Source organism: Papio anubis, chromosome 14 (assembly GCF_008728515.1).
Source record: "Papio anubis isolate 15944 chromosome 14, Panubis1.0, whole genome shotgun sequence".
Classification (NCBI taxonomy): Eukaryota; Metazoa; Chordata; class Mammalia; order Primates; family Cercopithecidae; genus Papio; species Papio anubis.
In genome coordinates this window covers 86,595,416-86,610,304 of record NC_044989.1, presented here as the reverse complement: position 1 = coordinate 86,610,304, position 14,889 = coordinate 86,595,416, and the positions used below count along the sequence as shown (strand labels likewise).

At 50.9% G+C, this 14,889-nt stretch overlaps 1 protein-coding gene and 1 long non-coding RNA gene across 4 annotated transcripts in view; one reads left to right on the top strand and one right to left on the bottom strand.

The window, feature by feature from the left end:
• POLR1A (RNA polymerase I subunit A) overlaps positions 1 to 14,889 on the top strand; it is an 83,273-nt gene that overhangs the window by 52,816 nt on the left and 15,568 nt on the right. For both annotated transcript variants that reach the window (XM_003908920.5, XM_009184583.4), the window contains exons 17-27: positions 2,133 to 2,215; positions 2,334 to 2,492; positions 4,115 to 4,213; positions 5,599 to 5,751; positions 6,006 to 6,088; positions 7,367 to 7,532; positions 8,462 to 8,683; positions 9,556 to 9,770; positions 10,817 to 10,984; positions 11,921 to 12,056; positions 12,522 to 12,679. In XM_003908920.5, the coding sequence (XP_003908969.2) occupies positions 2,133 to 2,215; positions 2,334 to 2,492; positions 4,115 to 4,213; positions 5,599 to 5,751; positions 6,006 to 6,088; positions 7,367 to 7,532; positions 8,462 to 8,683; positions 9,556 to 9,770; positions 10,817 to 10,984; positions 11,921 to 12,056; positions 12,522 to 12,679 (1,642 nt within the window). The remainder of the gene's footprint in view (positions 1 to 2,132; positions 2,216 to 2,333; positions 2,493 to 4,114; positions 4,214 to 5,598; positions 5,752 to 6,005; positions 6,089 to 7,366; positions 7,533 to 8,461; positions 8,684 to 9,555; positions 9,771 to 10,816; positions 10,985 to 11,920; positions 12,057 to 12,521; positions 12,680 to 14,889) is intronic.
• On the bottom strand, positions 9,769 to 14,822 carry LOC116270307. Of its 2 annotated transcripts, XR_004178331.1 has the most exons (4): positions 13,908 to 14,822; positions 13,351 to 13,460; positions 11,540 to 12,553; positions 9,769 to 10,692 (listed from the first exon to the last, which is right to left on the bottom strand). It is a non-coding gene; the product is annotated as an uncharacterized LOC116270307 (long non-coding RNA). The 2 variants fall into 2 exon arrangements; XR_004178332.1 differs by lacking the exon at positions 13,351 to 13,460.

The following is a 14,889-nucleotide window of genomic DNA, read 5'->3' as shown; positions in this document are numbered from 1 at the left end:
TTTTATCATATATTTAATTATGGAAAGGTTAAAAAAAAAACATGAAAATAATTTAAAATCACCCAGCATGCGTTTGTCAGAGATAACCACTAATAGTAATTTGATGTTTGTTTTTCTAGACTTTTCTAGTACAAATACATTTGGAAAAAGTGGGATCCTACGCTACATACTCTACTTCCCTTAGCCACCCACCAAACGTCCAAATGTATTTATAAATGTCCTTTGGGATCAGCTAATACAAATCTACATCCTCATGTCTGGTAACTACAGATTATTCCATTCTTATGGATATATCATAGTTTAACCAGTTCCTGTAATTAAACATTTAGGCTGTGTCCAGATTTTCACATTATTGCTGAGATGAGCATCCTTGAACAAACGTCTTAGCCTGTATGTCCCATTATTTTACCAGGATAAGGATTATAAGTTAAGTCTTGTTTGGCAGCTGAAACTCACCTTCCCCTATCTTAATTCCACTAAGAGACCTGAGCCACTGCTGGGGACATCTGTGTCCAAGGTCACCCACTTCCAGTTGGGAACCAGAGTAGAGTCCCTTCCAGGATAACCAAAGAAAGTAAAGCATGATGACTACACCTCATGAAAAGCATATTTCAATTTCAGATGTTGACCTAGAATAAGCACAAGGATTTCTGCTAGCTAGAAAGAAATCAGAGTGCTTTTGAAATGAAAATAGAGGAGGATCCCACACCCAGCTCATGATGAGGAGCAAACTTAACATAGGTGCCAGGCTTTAGCTCTGCTTAGTGCGTGGTACAAAGAGCAGTTGGTCCCTTGAGAATGAGGATGATCCAGAGGCTCAGGGCTGAGAAAGGAAGCAGGGCCAAGCTGGGAGTGGGGCTACGAGAGGGAACAGGCGTGAGATTGACTTCACTCCAGCCCGTCTCAGCTAGCAGGGTCTGTAAAGGGCACAGCTAGATGGCCTGGAGCTGACCCCATAAGAAGGCCCACTTTCATGGTGTGGCCTGCTTACAGAGGAACTGTTTCTTTCCCCTTCTGTTCACACATGTTCTTAGAAGCCCTCCAGGACCTTGCATTGGGAATTCCAAATATTTCAGCCCCATCTTTTGAACAGTACACTGCTGTTTTCTTTCCCACTCAGATCTTGGCTGAAGTCCAATAGCACTTACAGTTACAGAAAAGAACTAGTTTTAGCCAGGTGCAGTGGCTCACGCCTGTAATCCCAGCTCTTTGGGAGGCCAAGGCGGGTGGATCATGAGGTCAAGAGATCAAGACCATCCTGGCCAACATGGTGAAACCCCGTCTCTACTAAAAATACAAAAACTAGCTGGGCATGGTAGCGTGTGCCTATAGTCCCAGCTACTGGAGAGGCTGAGGCAGGAGAATCACTTGAACCCAGGAGGCGGAGGTTGAAGTGAGCCGAGATCACGCCACTGCACTCCAGCCTGGGGGACAGAGCAAGACTCCCATCTCAAAAAACAAAACAAAAAAAAAAACACTAGTTTGATCAAGAGTTGATGTGGAAAGACCTACTGCTGCCCAAGATGAGGAACTCCTCAACCCTTTGAGCCAGAAGGGTAGGCTTCACTGAAGTGACCCAGGCTGTCATCCTCCTGAAGCAATGCTGAGGGACCTGCGGTGGTGGTCCCTGTCACCCAGGCTTGGGTGTGTCTGTGTGTGTGCCTGCACAGGCATACTCAGCTATGTAGGGTGGCCCCTGTGACATGTGGCTTCTGGGACCCCAAACTGAGATGTTCTCTCTCTCTGTCTCTTTTCCCTGAGCTTATCTTTTCATCCAAAATCTCTTCTTCACCTTCAGCCTATTCATCCAACACATACCTATGGAATGGTGATAGTATAGCTGGTGGCTAAGAACATGAATTTGGGACCCAGGCCTGGGTTTACTTTCTACCTGTGTGACCCAATTTTGAGCCTGAGTTTTGTCATTTGTAAAATGGGGATTATAAGGTTTGGGCTCCGGTAGGCGCCTAAGAGATGGTGACAATCTGTTAATGATGTTAATATAATCTTCATTACTCAGGTATTTCCTGCGTCTGTGGTACTGGGCTCTGTGCTCTGACCTTACTGAGTTTAGTCTGGTGGGAGAAATCAGGCCTGAGATCCCCTACAAGCTTGTCTGTTTCACTTCACAGGCGTGGAAGACATTTTGGTGAAGCCAAAGGCAGATGTCAAGAGGCAACGTATCATTGAAGAATCCACCCACTGTGGGCCCCGGGTACGGACGGACTTCGAGGCCGTGGCCTGCCCTAGAGGGGTGAAGTGTGTGCCGAGTCAAAACCCACAACCCTCCTCGTTTGACCTCAGCCTCCAGTGTATTTCTGTTCTCATTCTAGGCTGTCAGAGCTGCATTAAACCTGCCAGAAGCCACATCGTATGATGAGGTCCGAGGAAAATGGCAGGATGCCCATCTGGGCAAGGACCAGAGGGATTTTAACATGATTGATCTGAAGTTCAAGGAGGAAGTGAACCATTACAGCAATGAGATTAACAAGGTTAGCCCAGCATTGCATGCATTTATCCCCACCACTATGAATGCTGATTTTTAAAGAAATTACATTTTGATTCTCACCCAGGCCCTACAGAGCACTTTGGCTGTTTAACAGCTGACTAGGTGAGATGTGAGGTGGGATGGGTAGAACTCGTTGTTTTGAAGGGCCCAGGGCTTTGTTCCCTTCCCCAGTTAGGGTCTAGACAGGCCTCGGAATAGTGGTGAGAGAGAATGCTTTGTGCTGTTTTTCTTTTTAAATGTTTTTATTTTGGGGTGACTGCATTCAAGGGGCTGAATGGGGCCACCAGGGGTGAATAAGCAGGGTGAGGGACCTAGATTGCCCCTGCTGCTTGTGCAGCAGAGCCAGCAGTGAAAACTCAGATTCCAGTCCTGGCTCTGCCTTGAACTTGCTGTGTGACCTTGGGCAAGTGAGATAACCAGTCCCTGCCTTGGTTTCCTCACCTGGAAGTGGGGCTATGAGGGGCACCACCTCACAGGGCTGCAGAGAGGCTTCAGGAGCTACTATTACACAATGCCAAGCCAGTTCCTGGGCAGTTGAGAAAGGAGAGGGAAATCTCTGCATGAGCTGAAACCACAGACTGCTTTTCTCTGCCTTTCTGCCCCAGAGCCAGGGCTGTCCATCCTGCTGCTTGGAGGAGCTGGCTTGGCCCTCACCCTGCCTCCTAGGCCCTCAGGGGCCAGCCTGAGGAGTGGTGAGGAGGAGGCAATGCTAATGCTTATCAAAAGACAAAGATTGTCTGTGGTGCTCTCTTGCCTGGCTTTTAGCATCCCTTAGGCCGCCGAGAAGACTGACCTCTCATGGGGACAGGTTCCATCCTTGAGGGGTTTTGTTGACAGGAGCTTTCCTAGCACCTCCCTGAGAATCAGGAGGCTCAGCTTCTAGGGCTGACTGGGCATGCTGGGAGTAGGGAAGTTGTCTTCAGATGCATCTCAGAATGGTTTCTTGTCCCTCCAGTTGCCATCTTCCCATCACCTCTGCCCACCCAGGCTCTGCCTCTCCTGTGTTGGGCTGAGTCTGTGGAATTCCAGGCACAGGCTAAAAGCCCCAGACTCAGAGCCCCCTTCCCAGCATCTCCCCAGGCTCCCCGTGAAGAGGCATGCTTGGTTCTGCTGGCCCTTGAGCCAAGGCAGAGGTTCCTACCTGGGGCTCGGTTGGCATGTTCGTAAATATGACATGATGTGGACGTTGGTATTCACGCTGGGAGAGGACCCAGGCCAGGCTCTGCTGGGCTAATCAAGGGCATCACCTTAAATTTTATTCTTCTCCAGCTTCTTTTTAGAATCATGAACTGGATCTGCCAGCCCCTCTGCTTCTCCTTTTCCTTCTCCCTTTTTGCTGCTCTTTGGCCAATGAATGGAACCTCAGGGATCCTGGCAGAGGAAGTCCAGCAAGTGCAGGACAGGGAGGACCTATTTGACCTCTTAGGGGTTCCAGAGAAGGATTAATGCCAAATGAGGCTTTCCCTTACCTCGAGTGGGATTTGGCAGTTAGGTCTGAATAAATATTCTGGCTGTATTGCTTCTGCCTCCTGGATTTACATCCTGATTCTGGGATTTTTAAAGGGGGTGAAGTCACTGACCACTGTGTGCTGATTTAATCTGCAGGCATGCATGCCTTTTGGCCTACACAGACAGTTCCCAGAGAACAGCCTGCAGATGATGGTGCAGTCAGGAGCCAAAGGTTCAACTGTGAACACGATGCAGGTATGGGCAGAGGCGGGTTGGCAACTTTACAGGTGTCAGCAAAGGTGGGTGGGTGATAGCAGGAGGTGGTTTCAATTTGTTCCCTATAAAACGTGGCAAATACTGAAAAAGAGAAAAGCATATAGAAATCACTACAGGAGCTAAACACTGTTAACATGCCAATGTTAAAGGCAGATGTAGCTATGACTATGCAGATGGGATATGTATAATGTAGTTATATATTATAAATTTATAAACTGTACTATTGCATATATTCATGTTATATAGATACATTATGTATACTCACACAATTTTGATGTAATTTTGCATGATATTTTCTTTCTTTCTTTTTTTTGAGATGGAGTCTTGCTCTGTCACTGGGCTGGAGTGCAATGGCGCCATCTCGGCTCACTGCAACCTCCGCCTCCCGGGTTCAAGAGATTCTCCTGCCTCAGCCTCCCTAGTAACTGGGACTGTGGGCATGTGCCACCATGCCCGGCTAATTTTTGTATTTTTAGTAGAGACAGGGTTTCACCATGTTGGCCAGGATGGTCTCAATCTCTTGACCTCGTGATCTGCCCGCCTCAACCTCCCAAAGTGCTGGGATTACAGGCATGAGCCACCACGCCTGGCCATTCTTTTCTTAATATTAAATTATAAACATTGTCCTAGAGATTTCTTAACCTTAAACCTTAATGACCTTGAGAGGGTCTAAAGGCCCACCCCATTGTCTGTTGAGTGTGACAACAGAAAGGCCGAATGCCATTAGGAAATCCCCTGACTAAATCGAAACCTAGATACACTGCTGTCCTCCAGCACTCCAAGAGTATTAACAGGCAGCTTTCTAAGCAAACAGCTCAATAGCTTGAGTTCCCATTTTTGTTGTTGTTTTTGTTTTAATGAAAATAAGACAGAGTCTCCCTGTATTGCCCAGGGTGGTCTCAAACTTCTGGGCTCAAGGGATTCTCCTGCCTCAACCTTACAAAGTGCTAAGATTATAGATGTGAGCCACCACACCCGGCCCTGAATTCCCTTTTGGCTCTAGAATGTGAGGATCGCAGTAAATGGCTGTTTCCTGCAGGCCTCTCTTTCCCCATCAGGACCCTCCAGTCCCTTACAGGTATAACATGAGATGATTCTGAGACATGGCTCCTTTTCTAGAGAGCACCCATTTTCAACTGACCCCAAATGTGAAAATCCAGATCAGTCAACAAAAGGAAGATGCAGGTATTTTTTTTTCTTAAAATGAAAGCTTCCTGGTTTGTTTAGAAATGTAGGTGAGCCTTCAAGAACTCAGTTTCTATGCAGCTTTTCTTCAAGGTCAGATTATACTTTCCCTGCTGGGACAAAGCACTGTTAAAAACACATGTGGATCTTCAGTTTCCTGTGGGTTTCCTGTCCTCCAGATCTCGTGCCTGCTGGGCCAGATTGAATTGGAAGGTCGGAGACCCCCGCTGATGGCGTCTGGCAAGTCACTGCCCTGCTTTGAGCCTTATGAGTTCACCCCCAGGGCTGGTGGCTTTGTCACTGGCAGATTCCTCACCGGCATCAGACCTCCTGTATGTATTTTGGTTTTTCTGTAGTTTTTTCCCTTATTTCTAGGCTTAATTGTAGGTGAACTATGACTGCCCTACAGAGTAGGGCAGAAGACACTGGGGGCTGTTGTAGCTGTCGAGGTCAAAAAGTCCTAGGAGATCAGGGAAGGGAGTGGCCTGTCTGGTCAGGAAGGGCTGCTGGAGGTGTTGGCCTGAGCCCTTCGGGAAGCACACTGTCCTCACTGTCACCTTTGGGACCTGGGTCCCATTCTCTGCAGGAGTTCTTCTTCCACTGCATGGCAGGACGAGAGGGCCTGGTCGACACTGCTGTGAAAACCAGCCGCTCAGGTTATCTCCAAAGGTAAAATGTGTCTGCCGTGCCCCTTGAGGTAGGGTGCCAGGACCCTTCATCGCATCATCTTTCACATTATATTAACAGCTCGTTTAAGATTCCTTGGATGGGCCGGGCGCGGTCGCTCAAGCCTGTAATCCCAGCACTTTGGGAGGCCGAGATGGGTGGATCACGAGGTCACAAGATCAAGACCATCCTGGCTAACACGGTGAAACCCCGTCTCTACTAAAAAATACAAAAAACTAGCCGGGCGAGGTGGCAGGTGCCTGTAGTCCCAGCTACTTGGGAGGCTGAGGCAGGAGAATGGCGTGAACCCGGGAGGCGGAGCTTGCAGTGAGCTGAGATCCGGCCACTGCACTCCAGCCTGGGCAACAGAGCAAGACCCTGTCTCAAAAAGAAAAAAAGATTCCTTGGATGAAAAAACTTTTGAAGAATTTCCATGAATGGCCTGAGGCAGAAAGCAGCAGACACTCTTCCCCTTTGCAGGATCGGTAGAGCATGAGCTCAGAGGCTTATACAAAGGGCTCTGTGTTCTGAGGGTCTGCCGTTCCCTGGGGGAAGCTATGGCTGTGGGAGGTGGTCTTGGGCAGTGGCAAGCTTGTCTTGCTTCCTGGAAGGCTCAGCTGCCGAGACAGTAGTGACTAACATTGAGCTCTGTCCTCACAGCTTGGGGTGGGGGGACAGTGACTCCTGGGAAGCCCCCTGTTAGGGTGGCAGGAGGGGAAACCTAGGCAGAGTGTCCAGAGAGGTGAGCAAAGGGGCTAGGACCGGGGCAGAGAGCAGGAGACGTTGAGATAAAACCGAGGAGAAAGGCCGCCTGCGGAGGGATTCACATCAGTGGTTAGTTCCTAATTCCCCTTAGTGTCCTTGGCGATCCTTGGGTTGACCAAGTTTGAGAATCCTTGACAGCTCCCCTGGTTCGCCCGCCTTGTGGTTCTAAGGACACTGGTCTCTGGGGAGTTCTGCACTGCAGGAGAGTGCAGGGGCAGGCAGTTATCTCAGCAGCTGGGGCTAGATCGGAGCCCAGTTCTAGGGGTGGCAGCCAAGCCTCTCACATGGCTGCAGCCTCCTCCTCCTAGAAAACCATCAGGAAATGCAGCCTCTGGCTGGGGGACACTGGAGCCAACCCAGACCCTGGGGCATTGGATCCAGCCTGTGTTCCAAAGTCTTGCTTGCCTGCAGAACAGCAGCCCCCCTTTCCCTCCCCTCCGCCGCCCCTAACCCTCATCAGAGGCCGCCCTGGGAGGTGATGAGCCAGCGGGGACTGAGCCGATGGTGTCCTTACAGGTGCATCATCAAGCACCTGGAGGGGCTGGTCGTGCAGTATGATCTCACAGTCCGTGACAGCGACGGCAGTGTGGTGCAGTTCCTGTATGGGGAGGATGGCCTGGACATCCCCAAGACACAGTTCCTGCAGCCCAAGCAGTTCCCCTTCCTGGCCAGCAACTACGAGGTAGTGTGCTAGACCCCAGAGCCTGGGGACTGAGCAGTGGACCTCCCCCACTGAGGTTAGAGAACTGGAATGCGCTGAGCTTCGCAACCCAGTCCAAGTGGCCACTGGAAAGTAGAGTGGGAGGAGTTTATAAGACATCAGTCTATGCCCTGAAACACATGACAGTTTCAAAGCCTGTGAACTTTCATCACCTGAGGTGGCTGGAGGGCATGAGCACCTCTGGAACAATACCTACTCTTTGGGGCCATTTGCCACGTGCTGGGCCCTCAGCTAAAGCACACTATCAATACTATCCATTTTCCTCCTCACTGCAACCCAGGGAAGTAAGCATTACTCTGTCCATGTTGCAGCTGAGGCAACTGAGTATCAAAGCGTAAGTAAACAGTCGGTGAATGGCGGAGCCAGCATTTGAACATGGGCCCGTCAGACACAAACTCATGATTTTTCATTCTATACCTTAATGCCCTTGTAGTGACCATCACTGTTGACTGGGAAGTCACCCCATTTGGCAGACAGGGAAACTGAAACCGATGTGACCTGTCCAAGGTCATCAAGCTGACGGTAGAATTGAGGGTTATACTCTGGTGCTGAGTCCTTTCCATCCCGGTTCCTATCCCTGAACTTGGCCATCACTCTTCCCCTCTTCCTTTCTTCCCAGAAACTCCCTTATGCTCCTGGAGGGGCTCTGAGTGTGCTGCTTTCTTTCCTGTGTCTCCCTCTGCTCCCAAGACCATTGGTTCCCAAATCTGGTTTGCACAGGGTGAGGGCCCTGATTAGCAATGGATGCTCAGCCTCTCAGAGTGGGTGCTCGGCCCCATCATGAGGGCTCCACACCAGCCACCTGGGTCCCCTGAATTTGTGCTCCATGGCCCTCTGTCACACCTTCATCTCTTTGATCTCGTGTGTGATTTGTTTGTTTGTTTGTTTAGGTGATAATGAAATCGCAGCATCTCCATGAAGTTTTATCCAGAGCAGATCCCAAAAAAGCTCTCCGCCACTTCAGAGCTATCAAAAAATGGCAAAGCAAGCACCCCAACACCCTGCTGAGAAGAGGCGCCTTCTTGAGTTATTCCCAGAAAATTCAGGCGGCTGTGAAAGCCCTGAACCTTGAAAGTGAAAACCGGAATGGCCGCAGCCCCGGGACTCAGGAGGTGACGCAGGGAGATGATGTCCTTAACATCCAGCACATCCAGGCTTAGTCAGTGGGTGACAGATGAGGGGCTGTTTTCCTAAGGGAAGGTAGAATCATGAATTCCAGCCTTGTTCACCATCAGTCAGAACAGAATGGCTCTCAAATGGGAATGTAAGGCAGGGATTCTTAACAAGGGTGTAGGCAGGGTTTGGGGGAACTAACTGGGGCCTGTGACTTTGGGGTTCCCCACAATCCCAGGTGTGAAGGAATGGGGAGCAGTCATGAGAAATGGAGAGGACGGCTATGTGCTAGGGCCACTGGACAGAGCCCTGGGTAGAGACCCACTAGAGGGGGGTTGGGGATAAATACCAGGATCCCCTTCCTCCTGCTTTTCCCTCTGCTGCTGGCGCCTCCCATCAGCCAAGCACACCTGGGAGCCGGAAGCAGGGGATCTCTTTGAAGCAGTCACTTTGGGACTGCCTTGAGGGTCACAGAGCGTGTGAAAGAGCCTGGATCCAGAAATAAGCATGGATCCAGCACAGTGACTGTGTCCTAGCTGGCCTGAGACAGTCGTGGCTTTGCCTCTTGTCCTAACTTAATCATAACAGTCTCCTGTTTTACTCTAAAAAAATCCCAGTTTGCTCAGTAAATTACATGCTCGCCCTCTCTGGGCTTGAATGGGCCAGGATGAAGAGCTGCTAGGCTTGTAGTCAAGCAGGGTGAACTAGGACAGATTGAAGTCTCTCCCCATTTTAAATGGGGAGATGGTTTCTCATTGCAATCAGGTTTCTGTCTTTCTGTCTCCCTTTATTATTGGAAGCCAATGCTTTTGATCCCTCTTATGCTACTGGGTATCCCTCCCACATAGCTGAGACCCATCCTTCCACTCAGATGCTGAGGATGTGGTATGAGTTGGATGAGGAAAGCCGAAGGAAATACCAGAAGAAGGCGGCCACTTGTCCTGACCCCAGTCTGTCTGTCTGGCGTCCTGACATCTACTTTGCATCAGTGTCCGAAACGTTTGAAACAAAGGTTGATGACTATAGTCAAGAGTGGGCAGCTCAAACAGAGAAGAGTTATGAGAAATCAGAGCTTTCTCTCGACAGGTAATGACAGTGATTTGTTGCACAACATGTGCAGGAGAATCTACCTCCTAGCCCCTGCCCCACCCACTCCGGGAGAAGAGGGCTGCCTCCTGGGTTTGAGACTCCAGGTAGAGGGAGGGCAGTAAGACAGCCAGGGGCACCACGCAAGCCCCGAGGGCCCAGGAGTGAACAAGTGCAGGGAGGCAGGAGTGGACACCCCACTCCGGGCCAAGATAGGGATAGTGGTCTGCTGGGACAGAGGCTTGCAGGAATGTCTGCTCTCTTGGGTTTGGTGTGGTAAGTGGGGCTGACTGAGAGTCAGGGAATCCACTGTTCAGCTGCTGCCAACTGTGTGACCCAGGACAGGTCATTCATGCCCAGGGACACGAGGTCTTAACTTTTCATGAGGTCTTGGATCTGATTACTCCAGTGATCCTTTGAACTTTGGGTTCCCATTTGAAGGCCTCAGCTTGGACTAGTACAGACACACACACACACACACACACAGTGTAGCTCAGTGCTCCTTGTGGCTGTTCTTACAGGGTCAGGCTTCATAGGAAAAATGGTTAGTAAATTACAGAATTGTGCAGCATGAATACTTCTGATGTGGGCTGCAGCCATTGGCACTAACTAAAAATATAAACACTCTCATCACCCCCATCCCCATAATGGCCTAGCAGGAGATTTAAGCTGTCTCCAAATGGTCGTGACTGAGAAAAAAGAATGAATAAAGGAAAAAGTGAATAATGAACCCAGAAATTCTCCTGCTTAGGGGGCTTGTGGTAACAGGCCCAGAGTGGACATGTGACATTCTGGAGGCAAACATGAAGAGTCCAAGCGTGAATGTCTGGAGCTTCAGCCGCCCAGCTGGGATCTGTGCTGTGTAATTTCAGGACATCTCAGGGTCACTGGTGGGAATTTGAAGATTAGAGGGATCTTTTGCCTAGGAAAAATGAGTCCAGAAAGAGGTAGAGGTTTCAGGTTTCTGGGTTTCGGGCAGCACTGACAGTCTGTGGTGTCTGCTTCTGACCCTGCTACCCCCCCCAACCCCCCACTGCCTTCTCTAGGTTGAGGACCTTGCTGCAGCTGAAGTGGCAGCGCTCACTGTGTGAGCCGGGTGAGGCTGTGGGCCTGCTAGCTGCCCAGAGCATCGGAGAGCCCTCCACCCAGATGACCCTCAACACCTTCCACTTTGCAGGCAGAGGAGAGATGAACGTCACCCTGGGCATTCCAAGGTGTGGAGCACAAGGGAGCACGGGGTGGGGTCTGTCCTAGCCTCTCCTGGAGAAGGAGTCATTTAATGAGAGGGAGGGAGGGAGTGTGTGTGTGTGTGTGTGTGTGTGTGTGTAAGAGAGAGAGAGAGAGAGGGACAGGGTCTCATTAAAGTGGGGATCAGGGTTAGAATTTCCAGAGCCCGGCTGGTTTCTTTGGTGCCCAGGCCTGGTAGGATCTCCATTTATCCCTCTGCCAACTCCTGCCTCCAAGTTCCTGGGGATGCCTGTGAGACTGCACACCGCTGGGGGAGGGACTCAGGAACGTACATTGTTAACAAGCCCCACACAGGGTGCCTGGTTGCCCAACTCCAGGGGAACCATTCACATAGAACGTGGCCGTGGGCCCTGGCCCTTCAGGTGAATATATGCGCTGGGCAAGGGGAACGTGTGTGGGGTCAGACCCATCTGCATTCAGTCCCTGGCCCTGCCTTTGTCTAGCAGATGGACTCTGGACAGGTACCTCACTTTCCAAACCTCAAGGGGTCCTTCTGTGGAACGCCAGAGGCTGGGACTCACCGTACATCCGGGCAGTGAGGGCTGGCTGAGCTCAGCAGGAGCACTGTGGGTGTTAGTTGCCTTCCTGCATCGTTTGTTCATTCAGTAAGCATCAGCAGGCACCTGCTGTTTGCAAGGCACAGGTGACAGGAAACAAGAATCAGACAAAGCCCTGAGCTCAAGGAGTGGGCACTCCAGGGAGGAAACAGGGAGGGACAGGGGAGTCCCTTACTGTTGCACACAGGGCCAGAGCTGGGATTCTCTGATCCAGCATATTATCCCTGTGAGATCCCCAGACCTCTCTCAGATCCCAGAAGAACTCTGACATCATTAGGAGCAGCTGCACCCAAACAGAGGGTCTGGTTGCCGCTCATTATTGGATGTGTCCTTATTCTGTGACAGGTTGCGGGAGATTCTCATGGTGGCCAGTGCCAACATCAAGACGCCCATGATGAGCGTGCCCGTGCTCAACACCAAGAAAGCCCTGAAGAGAGTGAAAAGCCTGAAGAAGCAACTCACCAGGGTGTGCTTAGGGGAGGTAACGTCTCCTTCCCGGGCTATAGATGGGGTGAAGGCACGTTCCTATATCCTCCCCATGTGTGAAGAACAGGCTTTGCTTACTGCACTGACCCTAGGCTCAGATTCCCACCAATGAGAGATAAGCTCTCTGCCAGGTGCTGAGCAGAGACGGATCAGGAAGCTTTTAAGAGAGTCATTAGTTCCACAGCATCCTCCTATGCCTGAAAAATAAACCATTTCCTGAGTTTGCCTACCAGCTCTGCTGAGGCCACTCCTAGGAGGTTTCAGGCCACTCTCTGGAGGTGACTGCAGGCTGTGGGCCCCCAGCAGACCCACACCAGTATAGCTTGCCAGGGTTTCTTTGGGGTTTGGCCTGTGTTCTCAGCTGCTATCTCTGTAAACCCTTGGGTCTCGTAACCCACTCACGTTGCACAGTCACCGAGGACCTGAACAAGTCAAGTTCTCTCTGTCCGTCTGGTTCCAGGTGTTGCAGAAAATTGACGTCCAGGAGTCCTTCTGTATGGAAGAAAAACAGAACAAATTCCGGGTGTACCAGCTGCGGTTTCAGTTCCTGCCACATGCATATTACCAGCAGGAGAAGTGCCTGAGACCCGAGGACATCCTGCGCTTCATGGAAACAAGGTCAGGGCTCAGGCGGTGATTGTCATTGACCTTGACCCAGAGAATGCTCATGAACTGAGGCAGGAAGCACCTAGCCACAAGGCTCCTAGAGATTGAGTGCCTTTTCCCAAATGAGCCCTTCAAGGGAAGTGTTTAGGAAAACAGAAGGCCTTGCAGTCTGATCTGGAAACCTGAACCCCAGTCTGGCTTGTGGGTGTGACTTTGTTAGCCACATGTCACTCCCTGAGCCCATTTCTTCTCTTGGGTTGACGTCAGGATTGTTGTCTTCTGGGGCTTGCAGGCATTAAGACATGGAAATGTGGGTGTGGTAAACAGAAGGGAACAGTGTCAAAGCGGTGCCTCTGTGGTGTCGGAGCAGCACATGCTGTTAATGTTTGCTAGGGTGTTACTTCAGGCAGTATGATGTGGTTCCTGATGCATTTAGATTCTGTGAATAATGAACAGTGTGTGGGTGGCGTGCTGCTCTTAGATCTCCATTCTATAACCAGGATTGCCTCCAGAGAAATTTGAGTTCCTGTCCGGTAGGGAAAAGGAACTTTTGTCTCAAGTTCAAGTTACTGTTAGCTATTTGAAAAGCAGAGGCCGCAATGCTGAGTTCAGGGGAGCAGGAGGATACGCTTTTGGGGGACTGGGGCAAGCCCAGAAGAGGCCACGAAGCACTTTTGACTCACCAGCTAACCCTAGACGGCGAAGTGTGAACACAAACAGGCTGCATAGCCCAGCAGGTGACAGGCCAGTGAAGCAGGCTTGGGGGCCCCCGGCAGACTGAAGAGTGTGGAACCTGTGTCAAGGGGCATTGGTTACCATGCAGGAATGGGGGTCAGGGGGCCAGATCTTTTGATTTTAGAAGAAAGAAAACAAGCTTCCCACCCCCTACGTTTTTTTTCTTTCTTGGGTCACTTGGTTACTTGCCTTTGCTTTTATATAATTGAGGTCTCCTGACTTTTAAACATCAGCAACTAATTCCTGTGTTTTTAAAAGCCCAGTAAGGCCCAGATGGATCTCATCTGTTGCAGGATCTGGCCATAGGCCACTGACCACTGTCTCTAATCTAGACCAGTTCTCGGGTCTTCTGGGAGCTGCTCAGATAGAGAAACAGTGACAGAGCAGAAGCAGAAAGCTCCCTCCACAAACACACACTGAGCCATGCCCATTCGCCGCCGAGTCACAGGGACAGGCGTGGGCAACACAGTATGACTTTTCCGCCCTCAGCCCTCTGCCCTCTCACCTTATGGGGCCTGGCCTCAAGCCAGCCCTCTGTGCAGGTGGCATTTGGGATGGTGGGTCTTAGGGTGGACGAGCTTGGATGTGAACTCAATCCTTTGGACGGGGGTCACTGGCCAGGTGCTTCCTGCCCCAGTTCATGAGCCCTGGGTGAAGCTGTTGTTGGCTGGGCCTTGGGAGCAGCTGCGTTGGTGCCGGCCTGGGCTGAGAACGTTCCTTCTGTCGAGTGGTCCTCCGTGCTATCTGGGCACTGGGCAGCGTGGCAGGGGAGTGCTGTGTGCACCCACTTGCCGGCTCCTTAATTAACAGCAAGGAACATAACTACCAAGTGCGGGGGACATTTGTGCTGGCCTGGCAGCAGTTTTCTGAGAAATGGGAATTCAGATTTCATGGCCTCTTGAGAATAACCAAGGGTGGGCGGAGTTAAATGTTCTGCCCCAGTTCTGTTCACAGGAGGCCCAGGCCTGCCCAGCAGATAGGTTGGCATGAGGCCGGTGCCAGCCTGTCCTGGGATTCTTTTTACTTATATTACCTCATGGAATTGAAAATAGGAAGTCACTTTTTAAGACTTCTTCCTGATGAGAGACAGCCCTGGCTTGTTCCCAGCCATGAAGTACTTTTTCACCTCCTCCCTGTGTTTCGCTTGTGTGCTTGAAAAGCCGTGAAAAATAAAGCCATGCGCGGTGGCTTTCGGTGGAGGTGGCCTGAAGGACTGAGCAGAATGGGGCTGAGGGGTTAGGCAGAGCTAAAAGATGGGGCCGTGGATGAGCTGGGTATGGTCTGGACTCCCTGTGTCAGGCCCCAGGCAGCAGAGCAGCTGCGTTCAGGCCTCTGGCTGCCCACAGGAAATGGGAGGAAGTGTGAGTGCACTTTCAAAAGAGCAGCCAACCCCCAAGAAGCTTTTTCTCCTTCCTTTCTCCCTTCCCTCCCCTTTCCTTCCTACCACCCTCCTTTTCTTTCTCTTTGCCCCCACCCTCCCTTCTCCC